The sequence below is a fragment of the Sorex fumeus genome, unplaced genomic scaffold, assembly GCF_029834395.1.
Source record: "Sorex fumeus unplaced genomic scaffold, SorFum_2.1 ptg000125l, whole genome shotgun sequence".
Lineage (NCBI taxonomy): Eukaryota > Metazoa > Chordata > Mammalia > Eulipotyphla > Soricidae > Sorex > Sorex fumeus.
Genome location: NW_026606182.1, coordinates 2317666 through 2340940, shown reverse-complemented (window position 1 = coordinate 2340940; position 23275 = coordinate 2317666). Strand labels below are relative to the sequence as shown.

Below are 23275 nucleotides of genomic sequence, written 5' to 3'. Positions count from 1 at the left end.
TGGGATGCCGGGGATCGAACCTGGGTCGGCTGCATGCGAGGCAAACGCCCTCCCTGCTCTGTTGGTCTATAGCTTCGGCCCTCACACCTCCATTTTTTTTCCTTTTTGGGTCACACCCAGCGATGCTCGGGGGTTGCTCCGGGCTTTGCGCTCAGGAATCCCTCCCGGCAGTGCTCGGGGGACCCTATGGGATCCCGGGGATCGAACCCGGGTCGGCCGCGTGTAAGGCAAACGCCCTCCCCACTGGGCTATCGCTTTGGCCCCACACCTCCAATTTCTGCCTCTATCGCTGACCCTCCGGTGGATAGCCTCGGTGTGTGCCCCCAATCAGACACGACCCTGCAGAACCCAGTCTGATATTCTGATATTGCGTCCCCTCCCTCGTCTGAAGGCTTCCACTTCGATTAATACCACCTTCCTGGGGGAAGTCTTCCAGTTCCTAGCCGGCCCAGCTCCCAAGACAGCGCCCCCAGCCGGACCCGGCCCCTCACCCTCACCCGTACCCCGTCCCCTGACAGCTTCGCGATTAACCTGGGCCAGACGGCTGATCATCTGAACCTGCATTTTAACCCGCGCTTTGGGGAGAACACCATCATCTTCAACAGCAAGGAGGGCGGCCACTGGGGTCAGGAGCAACGGGACAGTCACATGTGCTTCAGCCCGGGAGACGAGGTCAAGGTGAGATGGGGCTGATGTGACAGCACAGCGGGGAGGGCGTTGGCCTTGCACTCGGCCGACCCAGGTTCGATTCCCGGCATCCCAGAGGGTCGCCCCGAGCACTGCCAGGAGTAATTCCTAAGTGCAGAGCCAGAAGTAATCCCTGAGCATCGCTGGGTGTGAGCCAAAAAAGGGAAAAAAAAAGAGACGGGGGTGGAGAAGGAAGGGGGTGCACCACCCTCCGGGGCTTCCTCCCTGCAGCTCTCCCTCCCCCATCCCTCCGCAGATCACTGTGATCTTTGAGAGCGACGAGTTCAAGGTCAAACTTCCTGACGGGCACGAGCTGAGTTTTCCCAACAGGCTGGGGGGCAGTCACCTGACCTACCTGGGCGTGGAGGGTGGCCTCAACATTTCCTCCATCAAGTCTGAGTGAGCCCCCGGCCGCGTGCTTGGCAGGAGACCCTGGAGCGAGGCGGGATCAGGGGCATCCACCCTCCCCCCCATCCTGACCCCCTCCCCCCTCCCCGAGACGGAGCAGGGACAGAAAAGTGCCTGGGGGCTGGAGCGACAGTCCAGTATGTAGGACGCTGGTCTTGCACGCAGCTGACTCAGGTATAATTCTTGGCACCCGCTAGGGTCCCCTGAGCCCCGCCGGGAGTGATCCCTGAGCGTCGCTGAGGATGGCCCGAAACCCAAAGGGAAAAAAGAAAAGAGAAAGAGAAAGAAAGCGCCTTAACCCAGTTTAACTGAGCCAGTGTGGTTTGTGCTGGTGGAAGTTTCCAGCGATCTTAGGGCACTGCAGGGGAAACTGAGGCAGAAGACTTCGAGTGGGGCTGGAGCCATAGCACCACGGGGAGGGCGTTTGCCTCGCAGGCGGCCAACTCAGGTTCCATCCCCGGCATCCCACAGGGTCCCCCGAGCACCGCCAGGAGTGATTCCTGAGCGCAGAGCCAGGAGGAACCTCTGAGCATCGCCGGGTGTGACCCAAAGAGAAAAAAAAAAAAGAAGAAGACTGCGAGTGTGCATGGGAGGAGGGAGGGGCAGGAGTGCTCCCCAAGCTGGCTCTGCACCCAGGGGCGGCTCCGGGAGGCTCGGATCCCGGAACTGCAGATAAGGGCCCCCACCTGGGTCTCTTATCTTGGGGACATTCTGGCCGGGTTACTCATTACCCCCTGCCCGGCCCCGCCCCTCCCGGGCCCCCTGGAGATGAAAGGTGTGGGGGGGGCTTGGTTTTCCAAGCCAGGTTTGGGGAGCCCCTCTCAGCCCCCTCAAGCATCTTGCAGGACACTTTTTTTTGGTTTTGTTTTGTTTTTTATCAAAAAGCCTTTATGAGCAGGACCCAAGGCAGCTCCGGGTGGCAGGAAGTAGGGCCTGTCCTGAAGCCCGCCCTGACTTTCCTCTAAGGCTTCGGGAACAAGTGTGTGTGTGAGGGGGTGTCGGGGCCTGGGTTCTGGGGGGGCTCGCGGTGGGGGCCTGCAGGGAGGGAGACAAAGCCACTGTATAATTGGCTCCCGCCCCCACCCCACCCCTCGTCCCCCCTGCCAGGGCCACCGGACACAAAGCCGGTTCTGTGATGCTGGGCCCACGGCAAAGGGAGGTGGTGCTGTGAGTGGGGGCAGTGGCGGTGAGTGGGAGCAGGTCACCCAGCGGGGTCCACAGGGGGCACCCGGGGACCCTGGCATCTCCCCCCTCAGTCTGCCTGCACCCCTGCGCCCCTAGACCTTCACCTCATCGTCTTCGTCCTCAGCATCAGCAAATGCGAAGGAGCTGGCCTGCACGGCGTGCGGCACTGCCGGGGGCCTGCCCGCGCCCCGCGGGGACCCCCACTCTCCGTCCAGGCTCTCCCAGGAGCCCCCCGCCCGGGGCGGCCCAGCGGGGTGTTGGCTGCCGGACCCCCAGCCCGCCCCCCAGTGCCGGCTGGGGGCTCCCCCCACTTCAGCGGGGGTTCGGGGGCCTTCGGCTCCCTCCGCTGGGGCCTTGGCGCCGACCCCGGGGCCCGAACCCGCGCTGACCCCGTTGAGGCAGCGTCCGCGGGTGGCGGGGGTCGGGGGGCAGGCGGCGGGGGGCGGCGGGGCCGGGGTTGGGGGTCTCGGCGGCGGTGGCGGTGGGGGCTCCGGAGAGGCTCATGACCCCCAGCAGCTCGCTGAGCAGCGAGGGGCCGAGGTCTAGGTCCAGGCGGAAGGACAGGAGCGAGTCGGAGCGGCGCAGCGCGGGGGGCTCCGGGCCGAAGCCCCCCTCCCGCTCCCGCTCGCGCTCGCGGGCCTTGTCCTGGGGGGGCAGGCGGGAGATGGTGCAGAAGCCCGAGTCCAGGCCTGCGGGAGGAAGCGGGGACGGGTCAGAACCGAGACCCCCGGCCAAGCTGGGAGATGCAGGACCAACCCTCCCCCCACCCCCCCAGGGAACCAACCCCAGCATCCCCGGGTCCTCGCTCCCGGGACCCAGAGCTGGGGGCCCCCAACCCCTGCTCCAGCCCCAACGCCCCGTCTCGCCTGGTCCAGCCCTGGGGGGCCAGCGCCTCCCAGCCTACAAGTCACACTGTCCTCGGTCCTGCTCCTGGCTCAGGGACCACCAAACACCCGAGAGGTTCAGTGGGGATCCAGAGCTGCAGGGCAACGAACGGCCACCAGGGGGCAGCAGGGGCGTGGCCCGGTCACCGGCCGCCTTCAGCTAGGAGCAGGAACCGGTTTTTTTTTTTCCCCTTTTCCCCCAAATTTAATCAAGTTTCAGGAAGCTGTTCAAACAACAGCACAAAAGAGCTCCCCTGTCCTGAGCTACCTACTGTGTGCAGGGCACGTCTGACGCTGAGACTCACAGAGGCTGGGAGGGAGAAGGCAGCCAAGCTGCAACTTTCTCTCTGTGTTTTTTTTTGGGGTCACACCTGACAGTGTTCAGGGGTTACTCCCGGCTCCGTGCTCAGGACTTACTCCTGGCGGTGCTCAGGGAACCCTATGGGATGCCGGGGATGGAACTGGGGTACACCAGTGCCAGGCAAACACCCTCCCCACTGGGCTATCGCTCTGGGCCCCTCTCAACCTGGCGTTTCTGAGAGGATGCTGAAATGGGGTGGGGGTGTCCAGCAGGGGTCTGGAGTGTGTGTGGGGGGAAGTCTGTGAGTTAGGGGCAGAGATAACTCAAATTCTCGGGGCTGGAGCGATAGCACAGCGGGGAGGGCATTTGCCTTGCACACGGCCAGCCCGGATTCGATTCCCAGCATCCCATAGGGTCCTCTGAGCACCACCAGGAGTAACTCCTGAGTGCAGAGCCAGGAGGAACCCCTGAGCATCGCCGGGTGAGACCCAAAAAGAAAAAAAAAGAAAAAAGATATTTGGGGCCGGAGCGATAGCACAGCAGGTCGGGCGCTTGCCTTGCACGCGGACGACCCGGGTTCAATTTCCAGCATCCCGTAGGGTCCCCCGAGCACCGCCAGGGATAATTCCTGAGTGCAGAGCCAGGAAGAACCCCTGAGCATCGCTGGGTGTGACCCCAAAAAGCAAAAAAAAAAAGAAGAAAAACCACCTCAAATTCTCTCTCCTGGGTTTGGGGGTGTGGGCGAGTTTCTCTCCCACCAGGCACTCCTCCCGCCCCCAGGATGGATGCCTCCGGGTTCGAGCCCAATCCCCCGCTCTGGGTGCCCACCAGCGACACGCAGGCTGGCACTGCCCCCCACCCCAGGGGCTCGCCGCGGGCCTCACCGTAAGCCGAGTGACCGTCCGTGGAGCTGGCGGAGCCGGCGTCGAAGCTGATCTGGCCCACCACCAGGCTGTCGTAGGTGGCCTGGTTGAGCTGGGGCAGGGAGATCGCGTTCTTGATGATGGGTGACACAGCGGGCGGCGCGGGCGATGGGGCGGGCGGCGAGCCCACACGGCGGGGTGGTGCCCCCGCCCGCCGCACCTGCTGCAGCTTCCTGGCCAGAAAGCTACGGGGGGAGCGGTGGGTGCCCCCCGCCCCGCCGCCGCCGCTGCCGCCGTGGTTGCTGAGGAAGGACGTGTCCCCGAAGACGTCCCCGCCGCGTCCCACGTGCATGGTGTGACGGAAGTCCCCGAGTGGGGGGCTGATCATGTCCGCGGTCAGTCGCCTCTTGCCCTGGGAGCTGGACGCCCAGCCCACGGGGGACAGCTTGCCCAGGCTCATGGTGGGGGCCCCGGCAGCCCCTTGGGCGCTCGGCATTGGCTCACGGGGGGGTCACAGCGGCCGGGCCATGGGCCCACGCGGGGCCTGGAGGGGTCGGGGTGGGCTGGGCGGGGGGGGTCGCGTCTCAGCTTCTTTCTTCTCGGAGGAAGGCGGGGACAGCAGTGGCCTCCTACGGCGTCACCCCCAGGTGCTGAGGCTGCGTGGGGTCCATGGGGCGCCCCTCCCCAGGGCCTGGCCCCCCTGGTGCTGTGTCCAGGACACACGCGGCTTCAGGGGTGCCTCTGATGATGACAGCCAGCTCCGGCCCGGGCACACCTGGGAGAGAGAAGGGGCAGGGGTGGTACCAGCCAAGAGGGGCGAGTCACGAACCCCCCGCATCTGGGGTGGGGGGCGCTAACGGAACCCAGGTGGCTCCTGCAGGGCGTGGGTGGAGTCCTCTGTCCACCTCTGGCCTCACTCAGAGACGGCTTGGGTCTCACGGGCTCCCCAGGACTCGGGGGTGGGTGACCCATCCACCACACGGGCACCCAAGCCGACGCGCCACCTCTGTACGCAGCAGTGACGGGAAGGGAAGAAGGGAATCGCTTAAAAAACAAAAAAGCGGGGCTGGAGCATTTATAGCACAGCAGGGAGGGCGTTTGCCTTGCACGTGGCCGACCCAGGTTCGATCCCCGGCATCCCAGACGGTCCCTCGAGCACTGGCAGGGGTAATTCCTGAGTGCAGAGCCGGAAGGGACCCCTGTGCATGGCCAGGTATGACCCGAAAAGAAAAAGCAGGGGCTGGAGTGATAGCACAGTGGGTAGGGCATTGGCCTTGCATGCGGCCGACCCGGGTTCGATCCCCAGCATCCCATATGGACCGCTGAGCACCACCAGGAGTGATCCCTGTGCATCGCCCGGTGTGACCCAAAAAGCAAAAACGAACAAACAAACAAAAAAGTGAACGAGGGCCAGAGATATGGCACAGCCGGGCCGGGTTTGAGCCCCAGCACCACAGTCAATCCTTCGAGCCTGCTAGTACTGAGCACAGAGCCAGGAGTCAGCCCTGAGCACTGCCAAACGAGCACCCCCCAAACACATGCTGAGAGCAGCCTGGAAAGGCCTGGATTGTGGATTGTGGATCAGGTAGAATGAGGGGTGCTGTGGACAGTCTGGGTGTCACCTCGGAGCAGGTATGAAACGGACGGGGGGCCCCGAATTCATGGAACCGTCCACGAAAGGGCTGAGCAGGACACAGAACTTGTTTCTCAAGAGTCAGCAATTTAGTTTCCCCAGAGATATTGCTCGGGGAGGGGAAACCGAGGCACACGACAGAGATGACTGGCTGTAAGCCACACAGCAGGCCAGGTCCCCCCCCAAAAGGAGCCCGGACCCCCCTGCCCTCCCCCACCGTGCGGCAGCAACTCTGCCCCATCTCCTTCAAGGTCCCGCCTGGTCAAAGCACCAGGCGGCTTGCAAGACGCTTTCTGCAGCTGCCACCAGCAGGGTCAAGGCACTGAGAAGGCCTGCAGGGAAGAGCCTTATCACTGCCTATCAAGGGGATGGAGGAGTCTGCATCCGAAACTGCCCCGCCGGATGCCAGGAGCCCGTGTGTGCCCACTTCCTCATTTCCTGACCACCCCCTCCCCACTTCCGCCCGGGCGTCCACCGGCTCTGGTCACTTCCAGAAGCAGAGACACAGAAGTCCTGGCTGTGGGGCCCCTGGGAATGCATCACTTCCAGAATCGCAGACAGTTGGGGCTATAGGGCCCCCCACCCCAGGAGCCCAGGTTCCCTGGGGCCAGAGAGCGGCTCGCGGGACAGGGTCTCGTCTCTGGGGTCCACCCCCCAGGGCCGGGGGCAGCCGCCTGGCCTGTCCCTGCAGCGGCCTCCCTGCCCATACCAAGGACCAAATCAGTTCAGCTCCGTCACCGGCCACCTGGGGGGCGGTCACCTCCGGCCCCCTCCCTGCCGCCCTGCAAGGCGGGAGCTGAGGGTTGACACCTCGGGGCCTGACCTTGAAAACTCACCTGCCCAAAAGGTCTCAGCGGATGAGACCCTTGAGCTGCAGTCCTCCTCACCAGGACGATCATTATCAGATTTCCTCTCTCCTCTTGACCACCCCCAAGTGTCAAAATCTCAACACTGGCCTTCGAGTGGCATTTGAAATTCAAAATAGGTTCAATAACCAGATGCAAACAAAGGCGGCCTCCACACAAGGCTGGCTTTGTCCCCACGCAAGACATTCCCTTTCCAGCCCACCCTCTGATCTTCCCTGGCCCTAACAACCCCCTACCACCCCGCCCCCACCCCCGGGGGTGGTGGTGGGGTTCTGAATCACCCCTTTCTCCCTGGCACCCCCAGGACGGCTCCGAGAAGCCCCGGGCTGTCCCGTGTTCGCGGAGTTACCGAGTTCCGTGGCCTGACGTCACCCGACCCCCCACCCCCCACCCCACAGCCCTGCAGGCTGAGCTCATCTGGGGGTCACGTGGGCTGCACGTGGCGGGCCGGTTCTCCAGATGCAGATCTTGGGGTAAAATGTCAGGTAAAGGGAGGGGGTGCTGTGTCTGCCCACAGTGAGGGCGCACCCGGCTCCTCTCCACCCCACCCACCCCCCAACTCCTGGCTTTCTTTGTTTTCATTTTTTTCCTCTCTATTTCCTCCACATCTGTTGCAGGAGGAATAGGAGGGGGTGGAGTGTGAGAGGTGTTGGTTCTGGAACCCCAAGTGCCACGTGCCAAGTCGGAGCTCGGCGACTTCCGGCCCCTCCACAGTTCCCTGAGGCCATCCCCACCCTCTCAGCAAAAGGGGTCCTCTCCGCGGCCACCTTGATGCCACTGGACCCCGTCCCCCAAAGAGGGCAGGGCAGGGCTCCTGACTGGGCCCTGATTTCCTGTAGCCGCCAAAGCTGCCCCTTCCTGGGGAGGGGGGAGTTATGACCACCCCAGGCCCCGGGGCAGGGCCGTCCTGAAGTCAGTCCCAACCTCGACCCCCTTGTGGGCACAGTTCAGCACTGCCTCCAGCTCCCTCGGTACAGACTGGAAGTGACGGGCAGGGGAGGACTGTCTTGGTTCCCCGGGTCACGGAGCCCAGAGGAGTGAGGCGCGCTGGAGGCAACCCCCAATCCACTAACACCCCCCTGCATGCCAGGGCGAGTGGGCAGGCTGAGGGGGGCAGGAGAGACTCGGGAGGTGCCCTCGCTGCCTTCCCGGGAGGCTATTTACGTCCCGGAGAGCAGTCGCCCCCCCCCCCCCCAAGCCCCACCCCCAGGTCGCTGCCCGCGGAGGGTCAGGTCGGTGCCAAAACCCGCGAGTCCAAGCCTGGGGCGGGAGGCCGGCGGGCGCTCCCAGGGGCGGTCGATAGGGGTCGCTGTGGAGGCACGGGCGAGCCGGGGGGCTTCCTGGGCTCTGACAGCTGAGGGTGACAGGGGCGGGGGGGTGGGCGCGGGGCAGCACTGGAGAGGGTTGCCTTGGGGTGCGGGGGGTCCCCCCGAGCAGAGCGGGTGGGGGCAGTCCCGGCCTCCACTGAGAATCAGGGGTTCGTTCTAGCCTTGCGCGTCCAGACCCGGGCTCGAACCCGGGCACCCCGCAGGGTCCCCTGGGTCCCGCCATGAGTGACCCGTGAGCTCAGACTCGGGAATGAGCCCTGGGCACTGCCGGGTGTGGCCCAGACAAGGGGCCGCGCTCCCCAGGGCTCCCGGGGTGAAGGTGGACAGATTGGAGAAACTGAGGCAGAAGGGCCAGGCCTGCCGGGGTACGTGCGCGGGGGGCGGGAGGCGGGGGTGGGACACCCACCCACCCTGCCCCCACCCCGGGTTACGGCTGAGTCAGCTCTGACTGGGCCTGGCCGGGCGCCGGCGGGGACAGTCCCGCGTGCTGCTTCCAGCCCTGGGTGGGGGTCGGGGGGTCCTGGCCTCCTGTTTGCCTCTCCCCTCCCTGGGCCTCAGTTTCCCCGCCTTGAAAATGGGCTTCAAACTCGGGCTGGGGGTGGAGCGAGGAGGGGGGGGTGTCTCGCATATTCGGGCCATCCAGAAGGGTCCGGCCTGCCTAGGGCGCCTGGCCAGGGAGGGGGCCGCCCCGCCGAGTCTGGGGGCGCACGCGGGCAGGAGGGGACACAGGACTCTGAGGCGGGTGGGGGGCGTTGGGGGGGTCCCGGAGGAAGGGGCGGCCGGCCGGGATGACCTCATCCTCGGCCGCACGGGCTGGAATGCGCGGTCGGGAGGGGGCAGGGTGCCGGGTCCGGCCCCCCGGCGGTCCCCCCCATCCCCGCCCCACTTCCCGCGCTCCGCGGGGCCCGGCGCTCCCACCCCTCGCCCCCTCCCGCCCCTTCCCTTCCTTCCCCGAAGCAGGAAGGAGCCGAGACGGCCTCGCCGCGCCCCCCTTCCTCCCGCGCGCGCGGGCCGGGGGACCCCCCCACCCCAATTCCCCGCGCGCGCGAACCGCCGCGCCGGCCCGCGGCTGACGCTCCGGGCACCCCGGGAGACTCGGGGCGCCCCCGCGGGACCCCGATCGGGGCCTTCCTGCGGGCACCCGGCGCGCCCCGGGGAGGCCCCGCGCCCGTGCCAACCCGCGTGCGCCCGGACGGGGCGGGCGCGGCGCCCCCCCGCCCCCGGCCGACCCCGACCCCGCGCCCCGGCGGGGACCCCGCGGCCGGGCCGCCGTTACCTTCCGTCGGGGCGCCCCGCGCGCGGGGGTGGCGGCGGCCGTGGCGTTGGCGCTGGTGGCGCGTCCCGGCGCGCAGCCCGGGCGAGTGGCTGGGCCGGTCTGCGCCGCCCTGGCCGCGGGCTCCGCGGGCCGCTCCGGGGCGGGGGCGGGGTGTGGGGCGCGCCCGCCCCCCGCCTCTCCCCTCCCGCCCGCGGGCGGGGCCCGGCCCCCTCCGGCCCCCTCCGGCCCCCCTCCCGGCACCGTCCAGCCGACCCCGCGGAGCGCGAGCCCGGGGACGCCGGGGCCGCGGGGCGCCAGGCCGGGTCTCCGCCCGCCCCCGGGGTGGGGGGACCGCAGGGGGAAAGCGCCTGGCCGGGCCGCTGGCCTCCCCCGGTGGTCCCCTCCTCCACTCCCTGAATCTCTCCTAGATGACCGCCCTGTGGGTGTCAGACGTACCAAATTGGGGCGCAGGCCCCTGGGAGCCTGGCGCACTGGTGAGTGGCCAAGGACTGCTCGCTCGGCCTCCACTCTGCGCCCTTCTGAGCCATCCCGGGCCTCAGTTTCCTTGTCTGTAAAATGGGACCACAGACATGGATGTTGGGTTTTCACCATTCGCACCCCTTCAGCCAGTGCGTCTGAGGGGGGCGCCCAGCGGGCTGGGTTCAGCGCTTTCTGGGGCAACCCCAGCCCCGTCCTGGGGGGGTCAGCGGAGGTGTCCCCCAGGAAGTGGGGAGAGAGAGCTCCCATCCAGCTTGGGCTGCCCCCACCTGGACCCCTCACCCAGCATTTGGAGGAGAAGAAGAAGGGTTGGGGAGGGTTCCTGGGGGTGACCCCTGAGTCGGGCAGGAAGGGGGCTCATGCATGGAAGGAAGCCAGGACCTGAGGGTCCCTGGCAGGGCCCCGGGGCGGGAAGCAGGCGACCAGACACCCAGGGGCTGCAGGAGCCAGGCCAGTGCTGTACCCGGGCCTGTGCCTCTTTCTGGGGCTCCCTGAACCCCCACCACCAGCTGGAAAAATGGGGAAACAGAGGCACCACCAGCTGGAGAAAAGGGGGAAACTGAGGCACGGGGCATTCCAGCACTTCCTCGGGTGGCCCCCTGGCCAGGCTCGGGTGTCCTTTTTCCCCGGTGGAATAGGGAACTCTTAGGGGTGGGGGTGCACAGGCTGGATAAGGCCCAGATGGAGGGGCGTGACCTCCAAGCGCCCCCCAACAGGCAGAGAAGGGGAGGGGGCAGGAGCCAGGGAGCTTGCAAACTCTCTGTGGTGCCTGAGCCGAGGGGTGCAGGGCCCTCACCCAGTGGCCCCAGTTTCGTTGGTACCTAGTGGGGAGACCCCCGGGAACCCACCCAGCACCTCCTCCTCTGCAGTTCCTCACGAGAACCCCAGATGGGGTGACACCCCGTTTGGTGCGCTTTGCGGACGGCTGAAGTGATTTGTTCCAAGCCTCGTGCTGTGTCAGGGGACCCCGATTCCCCCTGTTGCCCCCCCGCCCTGTCCCGTCACCAGCACTGACTTCTGCACTCCTGGGGGTCCGGCTGGTTCCCAAAGTTTGCATCAGCCGAGGGGGCAGTTCCACGGCCGTTGGGGGCTCAGCCCAGCCCCTGCCACTGTTTCTCCTGAGACAAAGCCATGGCACGTGGCCTCGGTGATCTCACTTCTCAGCTATAAAATGGGCAGGAAATTCACTGCTTGGTCCTTATGAGCACCGGGGAGATGGCCGAGAAGCTGGCTGCTGTTGGCTTTCTCAGTTCCAAGGCCATCCCCCCACAGCTGTGCTGGGGGGGGGGGTGCTCCCAGCCGTGCTGGTGGTGGGGGATCGTGCCATGTCGGAGAGTAAACCTGGGCTCTCAACTAACAAGCAGACCAAGAAAGACCCTCCGGGACCCACCAGGCCCACCAGCTCCCCTGTGCCTTGGCCTCGGTGGCGGCAGAAGTTCTGCTGACCCATTGTACAGACAAGCAAAGCGAGGCCGGGAGGGACCTTCAGCCTGCGCTCACCTCCGCCTTTCTCCAGGCAGAAGAGTCAGACATCCCTCTCCCTGGAGCTGCACCCCTGCTCTGCGCTCTTGGCCTGGTTTAAGGCTCCAACTGGGTTTTCTCTCTGAAGGGGGACGGGTCCACGCGGTCCGGTGAAGGGGACAGTGACGGGCAGTCCCGCCTCTCTCTTCCCCCCGTTTCCGGCCAAGAGAACGTGGAGGGCGCCTGCGTCTGACTCTGATTCTGACTCTGTTTACAGCCCCGCACGGATGGAGGCAGCCCCAAGCGATGCTGGGGTGGCCCTTGGGTCCCCCAGCCTGCAGGCCCCGGGCAGCGCTGCCCCCTGAGGCTGAGTCACAGCCCAGCAGCCCAGAGGTGCGGAGAGGCCCGAGCACCCTTTGGGAGCACCGCCCAGCCGCCGCCCCCAGCAAAGTGCCCAGCAGCGCAGGGGTTAACTGGACACAGAGGCAGTAATCACCGTGTAGAATGCAGAACCAATGCTGCCCAGCTGGGCCCTGGGGAGGTCAGGGCCCCCCACCCCTCCCCTGTCTGGACGGAGCCAAGCCATCATCAGGGAGCTCAACTCCTCCCCTTGGCCCCCTGCCCCACTCACCCCTGCAGGCCGGTGGGCAGAGGCCAGGACTTCCCGCAAGGAGGGAGTTTCTGTTTTTCTGTTTTTTGTTTTTCGGGTTTTTTTTTTTTGCTTTTTGGGTCGCACCCAGCGATGCACAGGGGTGCTCATACTCTCAGGAATTACTCGTCCTGGCAGTGCTTGGGGGACCCTATGGGATGCCGGGGATCAAACCCCGGTCGACCGCATGCAAGGCAAACGCCCTCCCCTCTGTGCTATCGCTTCCTTTCATGAGAATGGAACCTTTTTATTTATTATTATTTTTGGGGTCACACCCGGCGATACACAGGGATACAGGGGTTACTCTTGGTTCTGCACTCAGGAATTACCCCTGGCGGTGCTCAGGGGACCCTATGGGATGCTGGGAATCGAACCCGGGTCGGCCGCGTGCAAGGTAAACGCCCTCCCCGCTGTGCTACCTCTCCAGCCCCAAGGAGGCGGTTTCTGGATGGCGCTCGCGGGGGACAGGGGTACAAGATCACTGCCCCCTCTGGGCACCCAGGAATGTTCGTACCGCCCACCAGGCCCTGTGAGTCTTCAGGGGAGGCCTGGCCCGGCCCCCTCCTCAGCCCCCAGACCGGCCTCCCCGCGGGCCACAGTCTCCACTTCCCTCCCGTGCTGGCCGCAGAGCAGACGCCTCGCTGGGCTCCCCCGGCCTCTCCCCACTGCACCCCTGCCCAGTCTTCCCCCAGCCCCCCAGCTGAGCTGCGTCCCCCCCTGGTGCTGACCAGTGATCCACCCTACCCGTCCCAACACTCAGCCACTTCCCGACCCGTGGGGACCCACAGGCGTTCCCCTGCCCACACCCCACTGCCCTGCCGTCTGCCCACTCACCCCACCCATGCCCGCCTAGGCATGCGCCAGCCCACTCAGCATCCTTCACCCCCCCGTGTGGCCCTGTGGGGTCACTCTGGGCCCTCACGTGGTGCCCCCAGAGGTCACCTCCCATCTGAGTCTCCGAGTGCATCTCTCATCCCTCCCTCACACCCCTATCGCCTCTGTCAGGGTGTTGCTCTTTGGTGACAACCTTGAAGGCAACCTTGAGATGCCCCCTCCTCCGGGAAGCCCTCCATACTCCCCCATCCCTCCTGCTGTGCTCCTCCTCCATAGCGGCACTGTGTCTGGGGAGGGCTCCTGCAAGTGGGGGGGGCGGGTCTGTGCTCCTGCAGAGGGAGGGGCTCCTTGTGCCCACCCCCTCGGGCTGTAGCCACTATGAGGGTACCAGCCCCACTTCTAGGACCTTTTCAGAGACCCGCTCTCCAGCTGGACTCCTCGTGGGGTGCCCCGTCCCCAGCATCACAGGGAAGAGAGCGCTCTGCATCCCTGTCCTCCTGGCAGTGCTCAGGGCTGACTCCTTGCTCTGTGCTCAGGGCTGACTCCTGGTGGCATCCAGGAGACTGAGGATCAGACCTGGGTCGGCCGTGGGCAAGGCCAGCACGCTGCCCACTGTGCTCTCCTGCCCCGGTGGCCTGTGCCCTGCCGAGGGGACCCTGCGATCTCCCCTTGGCTGCAGTTTCCAAGTCGGACAAACTCAAATTCGAATCCCCCCCTCTCTTGGCGGCTCCTTGGCCGCCTGATGGGTCGGGCTGCTTCCTGGCCCGGCCCGGGGCCGCATCCCTGGAGCCGCACGGCTCCGGCCCAAGCTGCCCTCACCCGCGAAGGAAGGGCGGCTATTGTTCGGCCGCCGTTTCTCCTTCCTTTCCGCAGGAGACTTCGGTTAATACACATTACATGTGTGCCGGCTTGGCACACGGCTGCCGGGGGGCAGGAACGCGGCTCCAGGCTGAGGAGACAGGGAGTCTGGCGGGGAAATCGGAGGCCGCTGGGGCTTGGTGGGTGATCAGGGTCCAGCTCAGTGGTAGAAGGGGTTAAGGAGGCAGAGGGTGGGTGGGCAGCCCGGCAGGCTTCCCGGAGGAGGTGCCTTGGATTGTGAGCTGTGGCTGCAGGCAGGGAGAAGATGAATGAGCCGAGGAGGGCTTCCTGGAGAGGGAGAGAAGCCTTGACTGGGGGGCGAGGTGGGGGGGAGGGGATGGTGGTGGGAGAGGCCCTGTCCCCCCTTCCAATGCAGTGGGACAAGGAACAGGCTCGCAGATGTTGAAGGTCCCGGCAGAGCACGAACTTGGCAGGGCTCACCGGGCGGGCTGCCTGGAGGAGGAGGCACCAGGCTCCGCCGGGCTAAGCCCTGTGAACCAGCTGGCGTGGACGGGAAGCCAGTGCAGCTGGCAGGGCCGAGCCGTGCGGGCCAAGGGGCGTCAGAGAGCCTGGGGACGCTGGCCCGGGACAGGGGTGGCCGGCTGGTCCCCGCTGCCCTGTCCTGGGGGTGCCCCCCGGGGGCGAGCATGTTCTGGGGAGCGGCTGGGCCGGGTGGGATGAATCCCCCCGGGAATCCGGAGGGCGGAGCCGGGGGCCCAAGCCGGGGCCGAGCCGCAGCTGTCGGGGCGGAAGCCTCTGGAATTCTTGGCTCCGGGGACAGGCCCGCGGCTGGCCAGGCGGCGGGAGGAAGAATTTTCCAGGCGCAGTGGCGGGTGGGGGGGGCGGGCGGGCGGGGGCGGGGCCCTCACCTGCGGACGCCCCTAACCCTCGAGCAGGACAAGACGCTGGACGGGGCTCAGGAAGGATGTGGGGTCCGGCTCCGCGGCCCACCCTGCAGGGACAGATGGACGGACGGACGGTGGGGGCGGGTCTGAGGGGGGGGTCGTCCCTGCAGGGTCACCACCACTAGGGGAGCCGTCAGTGGGGTGGGGGCAGGTGTCTGGGCGGGGGGGGGCGGTCAGGGGTCCTGGGGGGGTCCAGGGGTCAGGACAGGAGTGGGGGTGGGGGGGAAGGGCTTATTTGCAACAGGAGCTGGAGGGGGGAGGGGGACGGAGGGGGGGCGGGGACAGGAAAAGTGTCTGACGCCGAAACAATGGCCCATTCTCTGCCGTCCAGCCTGGCCTGGGAGATAGGCCGAGCCGGGGGCCAGCCTGCCCGGCCCATCTCCAGCCTAGCCCCCTCGAGGGGCTGTCCATGGGGAGGGGCTGCTTCCTTCACTCCCCCCTGACGACACCCACGGGACACAGCTGTCCCTCACCGGGGCCGCTGACCCACACCTGCCCGTGCCTGGGGCCCCAAGGTGCCCCTTTCCCCCCACTGCTCCTTCCATTGACAGACGGGGAAACTGAGGCAAGGACGTGTTTCCTGGGCTCCTGCCGCGCAGAGGGTGGAGCACTGGATTCGAGTCTGCAGCCTTGAGCAGAGGCTCTAAGAAGTTTCTGGAAGGGCCCCCACAGGCCACCCCAGGCTGGTGCCTCTGTGACATTCTTCCTCACGTCTCTCTGGTGCCCAGGCCTGGCCGCCTCCGCGTGTCCCCCACAACGGAGCCCACCCTCTCTGCTCTCCCCCTGGCCCACCCGTCCGGTCTCCGGACACCCCTGGGCGTCCCCCACCCCTCCCCAATGCCCTCCGACTCTCCACACTGCCTGTGAGTCATGTAACCCGGCTCCAACCGCTCTCAGCTCTGGCTTCGGTCTGGCCCGGCCTGCAACCCTGGTGGGGCCTCAGTCTTCTCATCTGCAGAATGGGGCTAATAACTCCGGTCATCAAAGACACGGCTTGGCCTGGAGAGAGCGTCGCCGCGCGGGCGGGGCCATGTGTCATCTTGGCGGGCGGCGGCGGGCTGGGCTCTTTGTACTTTTCTGGGTCGCTTTCCCGAACCCACGGGGCACCGTGGGGCCCCACTCGGCCAGGGTGCTGCCTTTGGCCTCAAGGGCCCCGGGCAGGGCCGACGCACAGCCGGGATGCAGTGCCTGCGCCCACCCTTCCCGAAGCCCCCCATCCCGGACCCCCGGCTTCTCCAGGGGCCGAGGGCAGGGAGAGGCCAGCCTTGGGGGCAGTGACCCACCTGCACGGTGCCCTGAGGCTCCCAAGGCGGTGCCCCCCCAGGCAGGGGGAGGGCCTCCGGGAGGGGGCGGTCACCCCCTGCTCTCCGCCTCCTGCTTGAACCCCGGCCAGGGCCTTGTTGACGCGGCCGCCCGGCTCCTGCCAAGCCCGGCCAGAGCCGGCCCTGGACAGAGCACATTCCTCGGCCCGGGGTGGCTGGCACCTCCTGGCGGAGTCGGGTGCCGGGCAGGAAGGGAAATGTGGCGAGTTTTGGGGGGGAGGGGGGAACTGGGCGTGGGGTTAGCTCCTCCATGAATGGGGTGACCTCAGCCAGCCTGGGGGCACATCCCCCCCTCCGGGGGCCCTCCCCTCAGTTTCCCGTCCATGAAATGGGTACAAGGAGAATGGATCACCCTGTCGCCCCATTGCACAGCGGCTGGGCGGATCAAAGGGGAAATTAAAAAAAAAAAACACAAAGGAGTTGGGTCAGTGTGCTTGCCCTGTGGGGTTCCGGGCCCCACACTGGCGCTGGGCAGCCGGGCATGGTCTCAGCATGGGGGGAGGGGTGCGGGGGTACCAGGCCAGTGTGCCCTGGGAGTGTTGCCCAGTTCCCTTCCTGCCTGGGCTGTTTGGCTCTGACCTACCTGCCCCAGGGCCTTTGCACAGCTCGTCCTTCTGCCCTGACCGCTTTCTCCCAGAGGGACAAAAGGCTCCAGCAGCCACCAGCCCACCCACCCGCTTAGCTTGTCTCTGACCCCACTGCCTCCCCGGGTCTCTCATGGGCGAGACCTTACTGGGGGCGCGGGCATGTTCCCCAGGCCTGCTGAAACTCCCTGAGAACCAGGGCCCTGACCTGCTCATCGTCACTGTTCTGGAGACCCGGCGGGGCGTGATTCACTTCCCAGCAACCTTGTCAAGGCTTCAGGGATGAGTCTGCGGCTCAGAGAGCCCAAGACACTTGCCCAAGGACACACAGCCCTTCAAGGAAGGACCGGTCCAGTGGGGAGTTTCCTCTTCTTTGTGTTTTGGGGTCGCCACCCCAGGCAGTTCTCGGGGCCAAATTCTGGCGCAGTGCTCAGAAGTCACCCCCCGGAGGGGATTACAGACTGTGTGGTGTTTATGACGAGACCCCAGCTACCGGCTGTGGGAGTCCGAATCCCCCAGGCCTGGGTGCACCCCCCAGTGTGGGGCTCTGGGGGGCTCTTCCCAGACCTGTCCCCGCGCTCCCGTGTCTAGTGCTGGGCCCAGGGCACAGGCTGCTGGGGGCCGGGGGGCAGGCTCCGGGTCACTCAGATCCATCTCCGCCTTGGGGGGTCCCAGGCAGACGTCCCAGCCCACGTGCGCGCGCGTGTGTGTATGTGTGTGTGTGTGTGTGTGTCAGGGGCCCGGGGCCTCCTTCCTGGCCAGGCAGCCTGGTGACCCTCCAGGAATGGCCCTGGGCAGCTGTGCGGTGGCCGAGGCCCCACCCTGGCGCCTCTGGGCCCTGCGCCCAGCTGCAGGCGGCTCTGAGGCTGGCACGGCTCCGGGCCGGGAGGGACGGCCACAGGGTCTTAAAAATAAAGGCCTCGAGACAGTGGCCTGGCCGCGGCAGCGTGGGCGGGCGAGGGGGTCCCGGCCCGGACAGTGGGCGTCTCCGGAGTGGCCAGGCCTGCAAAAGCGTCCCCGCCGCCCCCCACCGCCCCAGCCGCCCCCACTGCCCTGTTCTCAGCACTCTGGTCTCACGGCCTCGGCGGAGAGGGCAAGGGCTGGGCCGTCAGACTGGCCTGCACACACACACACACACACACACACACACACACACACACATGCACACACACATGCGCACACACATGCACACATACACATGCACACACTCACACACGCACACACGGCTATATACTCACACATGCACACACACATGCAGACACACACTCACACATACGACTGTGACTATATACACATACACACACACGCACACACGACTATATACGCACACTCACACACACTCACACATGCACACACATGCACACATGCACTCACACATGGCTACATACACACACTCACACATCCACACATGCACACATACTCACACATGCACACACACTCGGCTACACTCACACATGCACACACACATACTTAAACCCACGTGCACACATACACTCTATCACACATACACACACTCACACACACACACATGCGCACACACACACCGCACACACATACTTAAACCCACACATGCACATCTACTCAATCACACTCTCCTACTCACACACACACAGACACACACACACACATACACACTCACACAGGCCTGTCTGCGGGGACAGGCACTTCCTGTTTATGAGAACTGCTGGACCCCGGGGGTGGTGCCCTGGACGGCCCCGTCCACCAGCTGCCCGTCCCTCCCGAGAGGGCCCGCCCTGACTCCCTCGGAGCCCCGGCAGTGCTCAGGCCCCGTCCTCGGCCTCCCCCGCGGTGGCCGCCGGGAGTGCGGATTCTCTGGAATGGCCTGGAATGTGGGAGTCCAGAGCCCACAGGAAATGCCCTGACTGCAGCCCAGCTGCCCCGAGCCTGGGTGTCCTCGGGGGAGGGGCAAGGGAGCCAGATGGGGGAGGCCGCCCCGCCTCCCGCCCCCGGCCCCCTTCCCGGGGTCCCCAACCAGCTTCCTCACTCCCGGCGCCCCCCGTGCTCCAAGGGTCCGGCGGGTGCTGAGACCCGGCCCGCACCCTTATCTGCAGCCCCACAGCCAAGGTGGGGGGCAGGGCTGGTCAAAGGTGTCCGGCAGCAAACCAACCCCCTCCCGGGCCGGCCCTGGCCAATCTGCCCTCTGGTTGCCCAACTGGTATTGACACAGGCCTGAGGGTCACGGCTGCCCGGAGGCCGGAGAGAGATACCCGGCCCGGCCCTCTGTCCCCTCCTAATCCAGCAGGTGAGCCATGCCTGTCCTCACGCCCGTCCTCCGTCAGCCCTGCTGGACCTGGAGGACAGCTGCCCTTAGTCCTGCAGGCTGTTGTCACCCCCTCCCCCCAGAAGGTAGAGTGGCCACTGCATTGCCGGTTCACCCTGAGGGGTACAGCCAGGGAGGACTTCCTGGAGAAGGCGGCCTTCTAGTCGCATGGGGAACACGTGGGCCTGGCGGGTGTGATGCCTTGGTCAAGGTGCAGTGTTTCCTGGTCACTGAGGAGCAATGCTCAGGGAGCGTGTGTTTAGGAGGGACCGGAGGGGCAGGAGATGGTTTAGTCCAACCCTGCAAGCTTTGTGCGACCCTGGGGCGCCCCCCTCTGACCTGGGCCGGAAGCGGAGGGGGAGGGAGGGAAGGGCCGCGCTGTTCCGTGGTGCTGGGAGGGGGCAGGTGCCCGAGCTCTGTCCCACTGATGCTCCCGGCTCTGTTCCTGAGTTGTCACATCTGGGTCCCTCTCCACGGCTCGTGCAGGCCCGGCCAGGCCATGTCGGGGAGCCCCTGGCAGCCACGGTCCGAGGGGGACGGTGGGCCAGTGATGAGGCTCTGGGCCTCTGTTTCCGCATCTGTAAAATGGGCTGGAGAGAGGGTGTGCCTGTCTGGGGTGCTGGTTCCCCTCTGCTCAGTGTCAGAGCTGGGGAGGATGGGGGTGGGGTGAGTTGGCAGCTGGGTGGCCGGGCTGGACGGCAGGAGGGTCCCAGGAGGGTCCCAGGAGGTCCCAGAAGGGTTCCCGGGGGGTCCCAGGAGGGTCCCAGAAGATCCCAGGAGGGTCCCAGGAGGGTCCCAGAAGGTCCCAGGAGGATCCCAGGAAGGTCCTAGGAGGTCCCAGGGTGGTCCCAGGAGGGTCCCAGAAGATCCCAGGAGGGTCCCACGAGGTCCCAGGAGGTCCCAGGAGGGTCCCAGGAGGGTCCCAGGAGGTCCAAGGAGGGTCCCAGAAACAACATTCGTCCTGCTGCTCTGAGGCTCGCTGTGGGCGATCTGGGGTGCCAGCGGGAGGGGGGCACGGAACACAGCCGCTTTCCTCCCCACGTGGGGTTCCTCGGGGGTGCAGGGCACCCCCTGAGGCTCCCGCCTGCCCACGCCCTCGCTCAGAGGGGTCCTCACCCGCCTCCCCGGGTCCTGCAGGGAGCAAGTATAGGAGAAGCTGCCGCCTCACTGATGGGGAAACTGAGGCCCCCAAGAGCGTGGGGGCTTGCCCGGGCCCCCTGCTCCCTCCCACCCAGGGACGCGCGTCCGTCTGAACTTGACGCTGGGCCCGGCCCTCAGGCCGCTGATAAGGGGCGCCTGCTCGTCTGGGAGCTGGACTCTGGCTTGACCTTCACGTTGGTGAAGGTCGCGGCCCTTGAATGGGGGGGAGGGGAATAGCTCGGGTGGCCAGAGCCCAAGGCCAGTCCCTGGCCACCCAGTGGCCTTGGGTTCCCCCCCAGCACTGCAGGGTATGGCCGCCAGGAGCCCCCTGCCACCCCAAGTTCTCCCGGGCTCAGCAGGGCACGGCTGCAGTTTCCTGCTGAGTCGCTTCACCCCTGTGGGTGGCCCTTGTAGGTCTTCCTGAGGCGCCTGCTCTCCACGCGGCCGACCCGGGTTCAATCCTGGCATCCCATAGGGTCCCCTGAGCACCGCCAGGAGTCATCCTTGAGCACAGAAGCCAGAGTAACCCCTGAGCATCGCCAGGGTCCCCCCAAACAACCACTAAATGGGGCTATGGTGCCTCCCTGGTTTATCGGGGGAGGGCGGGGGGGGGAAGCCCCATGCCTGGGGTGGGGGGAGGACGGGGAGCTTGGCCCCCGCCTGGCACCCCAACACGCCCAGCCGGCGACTGTGATTCACCCGCTCTAAGCCCCAGTTTCATCTGTAATCCGGAATGGGGCCCGGAACTGGGAGTGTCTGGGGGCGTTCCTGGTGCTCCCCGAGGCCTCCCCGAAACTTGGCGTGGGGGAGGGGGGAGGGGGGTCCCACAGAACCACAGGAACTGCTGCTCCCTGGACGGGCGCCACGTCCCCAGCCCGGCCCAGAGAGCCCCGGATAGGCCCTTTGTGCTAACTTCCCTCGTCCTGATGCAGAGCCCATATGCAGGATGGGGGCGGAGGGGGGCGTCTTCCGGACACTTCCTTAGTGGGGAGCTCCCCCTCCCCCAGGGGAGGTCAGTTGAGAGCATGAGTTTGGGCTCTGGTGAGGGGGGTTGGGGAGCTGAGCCCAGCGCTGAGGAGAGACCACGCGGGCTGGGGGCCGGCTCTGACTGGACACAGGCCAATGCCCTCCCAGCGATGTGCTGGGGATTTAAAGGGTCTCCACAGGGGGCTGGAGCGATAGCACAGCGGGGAGGGCGTTTGCCTTGCACACAGCCGACCTGGGTTCGATTCCCAGCATCCCATAGGGTCCCCCGAGCACCGCCAGGGGTAATTTCTGAGTGCAGAGCCAGGAGAAACCCTTGAGCATCGCCGGGTGTGACCCAAAAAGCCAAAAAAAAAAAGGGTAAAGGGTCTCCACGAGAGAAGCATCAAGAGTGGACCCTGGGGGGCGGGCAGCTCTGTCAGCATGTGGGCAGAGTGAGAGGGACTGCCCAAGGGACCCCAGGTTCCCATCATACAGGTGGTGATGAGAAAAGACCCATGTGCGTGTGCGTGTGTGCATGTGTGTGCATGTGTGTGCATGTGTGTCTGTGTGTGCACACGTGTGCATGTGTTTGTGCGCATGTGTGTGCATGTGACCTCGGTGGGCAGGGGGTTGAGAGGTGCGAGGGGCCTTCTGAAGTCTGGGGGGCTCTTGAGCCGGGAGGTGACCTGGCGTGTCTGAGCTGTTCGAGGGTCCGAGGGCGGCAGGGAATGAGGAATACTCAGGCTCCCGGCACCCTGATTCAGAATATTCTAGCACACTGGGATGTCTCAGGCGGTCTGTGAGGGTTTGTGGCCGCGTCCAAGGGTCCCTCCAGGGCACGGAAACTGTTCCAGCTGGACCCTGGGGGTGCCGGCGGGTCTGGGTTTGAAAGCAAGTGTGGATTTGCGGGGAGACCTTGAGTACCAGCCTGGGGGCCAGTGGGGTGCAGTCCCAGGGCAGCCCAGGTCCTGTGGAAATGAGCTCCGGAGGGGCTTTGAGGGGGGTAGAGGTCTGCGGTGGGAGAAGGGCAGGCTGTGCTCGCTCAAAGGCACCCAGGGTCGGGGCTGGAGCAATAGCAATAGCACAGCGGGGAGGGCGTTTGCCTTGCATGCAGCCGACCCGGGTTCGATTCCCAGCATCCCATATGGTCCCCCGAGAAACTCCAGGAGTGATTCCTGAGTGCAGAGCCAGGAGTAACCCCAGAGCATGCAACCCCAGAGCATGCTGTGTGTGACCCAAAAAGCAAAAAAAAACAAAAAAACAAAAAACAAAACAAAACAAAAAAGACCCAAAGGCACCCAGGGTTGGCCAACCCAGGCGGGGGGGGGGGGTGGGGGGGGGGAGGCGCCTTGTCCCGCCGCCCCCCGCGAGGGGGTCACTGCCCTTCGCTCTCGGGCCTCGCCCGGCCCTCTCCGGCCTGTCTCTCAGCGCCGCCGCCGCCGCGCCCCGTGCCCGCCCCGGTGTCCGCCCCCCACCCGCATCCCGGGGCGCGCGCGACCCTCCCTCCCTCCCCCGCTCGGGCCGACGCGCCTCTCCGAGCCGGAGCCCGGCAGGACGCGCGCGGCGCGGGCGCCACCGTGTGTCCACCTTGGGGAAGTGCAGGGGCGCTTCGGAAGTTGTCGCGGGTGGGGTGCTGGGGTGTTGGGGGGCGCCCTCTGGCTACGTGGCAGGTCCGGTTTGTGCGCCTCATAACCCCGCGTGAGGTGGGACTTATCAATCACTCCCATCCTTTTTTTTCAGGCTGGGCTTAGAGTAGGGGACCCCCTTCCCACCCCCACCACCCAAACCCCCCCACCCAGGGCACTGAAAAAAATTTTTTTTTCTTTTTGGGTCGCACCTGGCGATGCACAGGGCTTCATCCTGGCTCTGCACTCAGGAATCACTCCTGGCGGTGCTCAGGGGACCGTATGGGATGCCGGGAATCGAACCCGGGTCGGCCGCATGCAAGGCAAATGCCCTCCCGGCTGTGCTATCACTCCAGCCCCCAGGGCACTGAAATTTTTGCTCTCAGCAAAAATTCGCCTTCTTGTTTGCTTTCGATTTGGGGGACACACCGGCGCGATGCTCAGGAGTAACTCCTGGCTCTGCACTCGGGAATCACTGGCGGTGCTCGGTGCTCGAGGGACCCTTGGGATGCGGGGATCGAACCCCGGTCGACCGCGTGCAAGGTCAGCCCCCTTCCCCTCTGTGCTCCCCCTCCCCAGCCGGTCAGCCTTTATCTAACATGCAAACCCTGGCTGTGCCGGGTGCGGGCTGCCGCCTTTGCTCCATCTGTACGCCCCACACCCCACTCTAAAGAGGACACACTCAGCTTCTCAAGGAGCGACCCCCACCCCCCAATCCCCACAAGAGCCCCGAGACCCACGA

At 66.0% G+C, this 23275-nt stretch overlaps 3 protein-coding genes across 3 annotated transcripts in view; 1 reads left to right on the top strand and 2 right to left on the bottom strand.

The window, feature by feature from the left end:
* Positions 1-1383, top strand: part of LGALS2 (galectin 2) — a 28158-nt gene extending 26775 nt beyond the window's left edge. The window contains exons 4-5 of the mRNA XM_056137467.1: positions 519-678; positions 944-1383. Coding sequence (XP_055993442.1) covers positions 519-678; positions 944-1090 — 307 coding nt within the window. The 3' untranslated portion in view covers positions 1091-1383. The remainder of the gene's footprint in view (positions 1-518; positions 679-943) is intronic.
* LGALS1 (galectin 1) overlaps positions 1-23275 on the bottom strand; it is a 125668-nt gene that overhangs the window by 77678 nt on the left and 24715 nt on the right. The gene's annotated exons all lie outside the window — the stretch shown is intronic.
* CDC42EP1 (CDC42 effector protein 1) lies at positions 1946-9527 on the bottom strand. The gene is given in 4 exon segments (XM_056137589.1): positions 1946-2724; positions 2726-2969; positions 4350-5103; positions 9432-9527. Coding segments are annotated over 3 exon segments (1071 nt in total). The 5' UTR covers positions 4825-5103; positions 9432-9527; the 3' UTR covers positions 1946-2372.